This window comes from Engystomops pustulosus, chromosome 2, assembly GCF_040894005.1.
Source record: "Engystomops pustulosus chromosome 2, aEngPut4.maternal, whole genome shotgun sequence".
Lineage (NCBI taxonomy): Eukaryota > Metazoa > Chordata > Amphibia > Anura > Leptodactylidae > Engystomops > Engystomops pustulosus.
Window position 1 is genome coordinate 1,093,238 of NC_092412.1, and position 8,052 is coordinate 1,101,289.

Below are 8,052 nucleotides of genomic sequence, written 5' to 3' on the forward strand. Positions count from 1 at the left end.
CCTTAGTAATGGGTGGACAATGACAACCTCCAATAGGTGTCTCTAGACACAGTCTTCTCATGAAGGGACCTGAGAGCTACATTAAAAGACCAGATCGTGGAAGTGAAAATATACATTGGTTTTATTGTTAAGATCAAGACTTCAATAAAAAAGAAAAGACACAGTAGTCGTTCATAATGTATAATATCGATGAGATACAACAAAGCCCTTCAGCCGAAGATGCACACTGTACCAGAGGCCATGCGGTGCTTATACTCGTACAAGACATAGGAGGCCGGAGGGAAGTTGCTGGCCATCTCCAGTTTCCCAGGCACTGTGTGTACAGTAACGCCCCTGCTGAGGCCTTCCGTCAGCTTCTGGAGCATGCGCTGGGCAAGGTATCTCTTGGCGTAGCTGGGATCGGCCTCAATGTTGGCATAGACATCTGGCGGAGGGTTTGGGAGCTTCCACTCCAGCTCACCTATCAGCTGGTTGGTTTTTCCCTTGTCCAGAGAGACCGGGTTCTCACTATAACTCAGTACTACCTGAGTACCACAATCCCCCTGGACTGAGATGTAGCTCCCCTTCACGAAGACCTCTTCTGCCTTATCCTTCGATGAACGAGAGACCATCACTGCCCAGCGCAGCCAGTCATAATTCTTCTCTAGTAGTTTTAATATGGACAACGCTTTCTCGTCATCAGGTAATGACTCATTGAGGGGTAAATACTTCTCCACATCCTCCTGGGCCTGCTCCTTGAAGTACGCAGCACAATCTCTAGAGGTGTCTTCCATTCTCTTGTAGAGAACGGACATCTTGTCCGTCCATCTTCCCATCATGAGTTGGGTATCTCTTCCAGTCAGAGACCCATGGACAAAAAGACAAAGCAGGCCAGTGGCCAAGACAAAATTCACCTGCTGGCAGAAGGCAATCATCTCCCAGCGGCGCGGGTGGTGGTCTCTGATGACCTGCTGCAGCAGAGTGACCTGATTTGCCAGGACAGAGACGCCGAGGAGACGATTGTACAGTGCATTCAGTTGCCTGTCGATCTTGTAGTCGTAGACGTACTGTGTGAACACCTCCTTCTCTTTGTCTTTGTAAGACTTTGCTGCACGGACAACGGTAGCCAGCTGCTGGTACACGACCACAATGTCGTCCTCACACCTGGTGATGTCACAGTCGTTCATCAAGCCCTTTCCTATGGCATACTGTCGGTCAATAGACTCCAAGGTCTTCTTGACAAACTCAATTTCCTCAGTGGTTGCTGAGTCATTGATCTGAGCCACAAGCCCCACAACCACTGAGTTTACTGCCTGCAGGAATCCCACCGACTCCCACGCCTTAGTGAATAAAGCCATGATGAGGACCTTCTGTGGTCTATTCAGCCTTCAAAGAAAATGGAAGAAAACAATCATGAGACTAAAGGGTTATCTCTTACACGATGCCTATAGATTAGTTACACATTCAGTTTATGATTTCCTAATCGAGATACAAAACTGTATCGGGAATAGCTTATATAGAACATCTATAGTATAGTATAGACAGGATATAGCTGCATAAAATAAGTGAGCTTGAAGTTATGCAATAATTCCTAATACAAGTGATCCAAAGCCTGTTGAATGTTTTGGAGTGGCTTTGCTGTCTCAGAGCCTGATGGGGAAGGCTTCATGGTTATGGGTGGCTTTGCTGTCTCAGGGCCTGGTGGGGAAGGCATTATGGTTATGAGTGGCTTTGCGGTCTCATAGCCTGGTGGGGAAGGTATCATGATTTTGGTTGGCTTTGCTGTCTCAGGGCCTGGTGGGGTAGGCATCATGGTTATGGGTGTCTTTGCTGTCTCAGGGCCAGGTGGGGTAGGCATCATGGTTATGGGTGTCTTTGCTGTCTCAGAGCCTGATGGGGAAGGCATCATGGTTATGGGTGTCTTTGCTGTCTCAGGGCCTGGTGGGGAAGGCTTCATGGTTATGGGTGGCTTTGCCGTCTCAGGGCCTGGTGGGGAAGGCATTATGGTTATGGGTGGCTTTACAGTCTCAGGGCCTGGAGGGGATGGCATCATGGTTATGGGTGGCTTTGCTGTCTCAGAGCCTGGTGGGGAAGGCATTATGGTTATGGGTGGCTTTGCGGTCTCATAGCCTGGTGGGGAAGGTATCATGATTTTGGTTGGCTTTGCTCTCCCAGGGCCTGGTGGGGAAGGTATCATGGTTATGGGTGGCTTTGCTGTCTCAGGGCCTGGTGGGGAAGGCTTCATAGTTGTGGGTGGCTTTGCTGTCTGAGGTCCTGATGGGGAAGGTATCATGATTTTGGTTGGCTTTGCTGTCTCGGGCCTGGTGGAGAGGTATCATATTTTGTAGTGGCTTTTCTGGCTGGATACCGGGTTGAGGAAGCATTGCTGTTTAGGGTGGTTTTGCTGCCTTGGATCCTGGGGGAGGGACATAGGTTTGGCTTTCTTGCCTCTCTGGTCTAGATGACTTCTAATGATTGATGGTCAAAGTAATTCAAAGGTGTATCCTGTATATTTTTTAGAACAACTAAGGACAGTCCTCCCTTACCTCAAAATAAAGAGACAAGACAATGACCCAAAACCTACATGGAAAACAGCCGATTGTTTGAAGAAGAAGATTTGTGTCCAGACGTCAAACCCTCAAAGGTGCATCAGACGTCCTAATGTATTTTCATTACATAAAACACATTGCAGGGAGGAAGAGTCAAAAATTCTTCCTTGTGTCTGTTTAAACCTTATATGCAACTGTAAGCCATAATGGTGGACATCATCTGTCCACAGATCTCATCCACATCTCCCCTGTCTTCATAGACTAGATCTATACAACCAAATATCACACCTCACCTGTCTGTATGGACCGGATCTATAGAACCATACATCACCTGTCCACAGATCTCATCCACATCTCACCTGTCTTCATAGACTAGATCTATAGAACCAAATATCACACCTCACCTGTTTATATGGACTGGATCTTTAGAACGATACATCACACCTCCCCTGTCTGTATAGACCCATACATCACACCTCACCTGTCCACAGATCTCATCCACATCTCACCTGTCTGTATGGACCGAATCTATAGACCCATACATCACATCTCACCTGTCCACAGATCTCATCCACATCTCCCCTGTCTGTATGGACCGGATCTATAGAACCATACATCACACCTCACCTGTCCACAGATCTCATCCACATCTCCCCTGTCTGTATGGACCGGATCTATAGAACCATACATCACACCTCACCTGTCTGTATGGGCTGGATTTATAGAACCATACATCACACCTCACCTGTCCACAGATCTCATCTACACCTCACCTGTCTGTATGGACTGGATCTATAGTACCATACATCACACCTCACCTGTCCACAGATCTCATCCACATCTCCCCTGTCTTCATAGACTAGATCTATACAACCAAATATCACACCTCACCTGTCTGTATGGACCGGATCTATAGAACCATACATCACACCTCACCTGTCCACAGATCTCATCCACATCTCACCTGTCTGTATGGACCGGATCTATAGACCCATACATCACATCTCACCTGTCCACAGATCTCATCCACATCTCCCCTGTCTGTATGGACCGGATCTATAGAACCATACATCACACCTCACCTGTCTGTATGGGCTGGATTTATAGAACCATACATCACACCTCACCTGTCCACAGATCTCATCTACACCTTACCTGTCTGTATGGACTGGATCTATAGTACCATACATCACACCTCACCTGTCCACAGATCTCATCCACATCTCCCCTGTCTTCATAGACTAGATCTATACAACCAAATATCACACCTCACCTGTCTGTATGGACCGGATCTATAGAACCATACATCACACCTCACCTGTCCACAGATCTCATCCACATCTCACCTGTCTGTATGGACCGGATCTATAGAACCATACATCACCTGTCCACAGATCTCATCCACATCTCACCTGTCTTCATAGACTAGATCTATAGAACCAAATATCACACCTCACCTGTTTATGTGGACTGGATCTATAGAACCATACATCACACCTCACCTGTCCACAGATCTCATCCACACCTCACCTGTCTGTATGAACCGGATATATAGAACCATACATCACACCTCACCTGTCCAAAGATCTCATCCACATCTCACCTGTCTGTATGGACTAGATCTATAGAACCGATACATCACACCTCACCTGTCTCTATGGACTAGATCTATAGAACCATACATCACACCTCACCTGTCTGTATGAACAGGATCTATAGAACCATACATCACACCTCACCTGTCCACAGATCTCATCTACATCTCACCTGTCTGTATGGACCGGATCTATAGAACCATACATCACCTGTCCACAGATCTCATCCACATCTCACCTGTCTTCATAGACTAGATCTATAGAACCAAATATCACACCTCACCTGTTTATATGGACTGGATCTTTAGAACGATACATCACACCTCCCCTGTCTGTATAGACCCATACATCACACCTCACCTGTCCACAGATCTCATCCACATCTCACCTGTCTGTATGGACCGGATCTATAGACCCATACATCACATCTCACCTGTCCACAGATCTCATCCACATCTCCCCTGACTGTATGGGCTGGATTTATAGAACCATACATCACACCTCACCTGTCTGTATGGGCTGGATTTATAGAACCATACATCACACCTCACCTGTCCACAGATCTCATCTACACCTCACCTGTCTGTATGGACTGGATCTATAGTACCATACATCACACCTCACCTGTCTGTATGGACCGGATCTATAGAACCATACATCACACCTCACCTGTCTGTATGGGCTGGATTTATAGAACCATACATCACACCTCACCTGTCCACAGATCTCATCTACACCTCACCTGTCTGTATGGACTGGATCTATAGTACCATACATCACACCTCACCTGTCTGTATAGACCCATACATCACACCTCACCTGTCTGTATAGACCCATACATCACACCTCACCTGTCCACAGATCTCATCCACACCTCACCTGTCTGTATAGAACCATACATCACACCTCACCTGTCCACAGATCTCATCTACATCTCACCTGTCTGTATAGACCCATACATCATACCTCACCTGTCCACAAATCTCATCCACATCTCACCTGTCTACAGATCTCATCCACATCTCACCTGTCTGTATGGACTAGAACTATAGAACCATACATCACAGATCACCTGTCCATAGATCTCATCTACACCTCACCTGTCCACAAATCTCACCATACATCACACCTGACCTGTCCACAGATCTCATCCACATCTCACCTGTCTGTATGGACCGGATCTATAGAACCATACAGAACACCTCACCTGTCCATAGATCTCATCTACACCTCACCTGTCCACACATCTCACCATACATCACACCTCACCTGTCCACAGATCTCATCTACACCTCACCTGTCTATATGGACTGGATCTATAGAACCATACATTACACCTCACCTGTCCACAGATCTCATCTACACCTCACCTATCTGTATAGGCTGGATCTATAGAACCATACATCACAGATCACCTTTCTGTATAGGCTGGATCTATAGAGCCATACATCACCTGTCTGTATGGACCGAATCTATAGAACCGTATATCACACCTCACCTCTCTGGATCTATAGTACCATACATCACACCTCACCTGTCCAAAGATCTCATCCACATCTCACCTGTCTGTATGGACTAGATCTATAGAACCATACATCACACCTCACCTCTCTGGATCTATAGTACCATACATTACCTGTCTGCGTGGACTGGATCGATAGTACCATACATCACACCTCACCTCTCTGGATCTATAGTACCATACATCACACCTCACCTGTCCAAAGATCTCATCCACATCTCACCTGTCTGTATGGACTAGAACTATAGAACCATACATCACACCTCACCTCTCTGGATCTGTAGTACCATACATCACCTGTCTGTATGGACTAGATCTATAGACCCATACATCACACCTCACCTGTCCACAAATCTCATCCACATCTCACCTGTCTGTATGAACAGGATCTATAGAACCATACATCACACCTCACCTGTCCACAAATCTCATCTACACCTCACCTGTCTGTATGGACTGGATCTATAGAACCATACATCACACCTCACCTGTCCTCAGATCTCATCTACACCTCACCTGTCTGTATGGACTGGATCTATAGAACCATACATCACACCTCACCCATCCTCAGATCTCATCTACACCTCACCTGTCTGTATGGACTAGATCTATAGAACCATAACTCACACCTCACCTGTCAATAGATCTCATCCACATCTCACCTGTCTGTATGGACTAGATCAGTGAAGGCGAACCTTTTAGAGGCCGAGTGCCCAACCTGCAACCCCCAACCCCCCCTCATTTATCGCGAGGTGCCAACCAAATATTAAAGCAGTAACTTATTGCTCCCTGTTCAACAACTTTCAATCATATCAGCCTCCTGAGGACACCAACACAGTAGAAAGATGGAAAATTTTCATCATTTTAGCTGCTTTCCAGTTCCCCTCTGTACATAGAGAATTGTGGGGCCAGCAGGAGGTCCTCCAAAAATAATTCGACCCTGTCTAATTCTCCCTCTTCCTACAGTCCCAAGTAGCGAAGTCAGTATCAAAATATGACTGAAAGCAGCATCTTTTAAGTTTCTTGGAACTGCAGGAAGATTGTTTGAGTCTGGTCTGGTGCGCTGGGGTGATGGCCCGGGTGCCCACAGAAAGGGCTCTGAGTGCCGCCTCTGGCACCCGTGCCATAGGTTCGCCACCACTGGACTAGATCTATAGACCCATACATCACACCTCACCTGTCCACAAATCTCATCCACATCTCACCTGTCTGTATGGACCGGATCTATAGATCCATACATCACATCTCACCTGTCCACAGATCTCATCCACATCTCACCTGTCTGTATGGACCGGATCTATAGAACCATACATCACACCTCACCTGTCCACAGATCTCATCCACATCTCACCTGTCTGTATGGACCGGATCTATAGATCCATACATCACATCTCACCTGTCCACAGATCTCATCCACATCTCACCTGTCTGTATGGACCGGATCTATAGAGCCATACATCACACCTCAGCCCTGCATGGACTTGATCAATCTATCCATTATATACATTGCACAGATCCTATATCCACATTTTCCCATATATACAGAGATCACATCTCACCTGCTCCGGGAAGCTGTTGTCAGTAATTTAGCTGTTGATTCTGTTTCATATCTGAATCTTATCAGTTTTCTGGTGGGCGATACCAGAGAACAATAGAGCTGTCTCTCATTGGTTGCCCGAATATCCTTCCAGAAGGTGACATTGAGAAAGGTCGCATAACCACATGTACATCAACCAGAACATTCTCCACCACGTTCATGTTGACCGGTCCTAGGTTATGGCAGCAGGAGAGAATGTGCCCCAAAACTACCTAAACATAACCCCCACCAGTCACAGAACGAGAGAAGGTCCTCCACCACTACAGTCCCCCGGGCCAGAGGTCCAAAGGAGGGATGTCCACCAGATCAGAGACAATCATTCTCCTCTATACAGTCCCTCTGGAGGTTTCTGTGTGACCCTCAGGTCCATAACCTCCCCCGCAGCCACTGACCATCCTTAGTGGACGCAGCAATGGCGAAAGGCGAAAACAAGATCAAAAATCTAAAAGGATTGACAAAGAGAGACCATTGCTCCTAGACCCTTGTAGGTCCATCAGGTTTGGAGGCTCGGGGTAGGTCATTGGCTTCCATGTACTATGGTGCCCTATTCCTGTTTCCTGTCCTTGGAGAAGACTGGAATTGTCTAAGTGAGGCGCATGCTAGGGGGGGACATGAAATAGTGACAAAACATACACAGTCACAGGACTGTACCAAAAGAAGGAGAAAAAAATGAACTCACAAACCAAAAACATGTCCCCCATTGTGTCCAATCGTCTTTAGAAGCTTCGTCCTTAGTAAGTAGACTACGTCTGGACTACGGTTGTTCTGTGAAGGCCTTTGCTGGATAGCATCATGTGAACAGATGAGGGA

The 8,052-nt window shown here is 46.7% G+C and overlaps 1 protein-coding gene across 1 annotated transcript; it reads right to left on the minus strand.

The window, feature by feature from the left end:
* Positions 1-103: 103 nt before the first annotated feature.
* LOC140117131 (uncharacterized) lies at positions 104-7,249 on the minus strand. The gene is made up of 2 exons (XM_072133584.1): positions 7,205-7,249; positions 104-1,365 (listed from the first exon to the last, which is right to left on the minus strand). Exon 2 carries the CDS (start codon positions 1,335-1,337, stop codon positions 210-212), a length of 1,128 nt encoding a protein of 375 aa, XP_071989685.1. The 5' UTR covers positions 1,338-1,365; positions 7,205-7,249; the 3' UTR covers positions 104-209.
* Between the last annotated feature and the right edge of the window lie 803 nt (positions 7,250-8,052).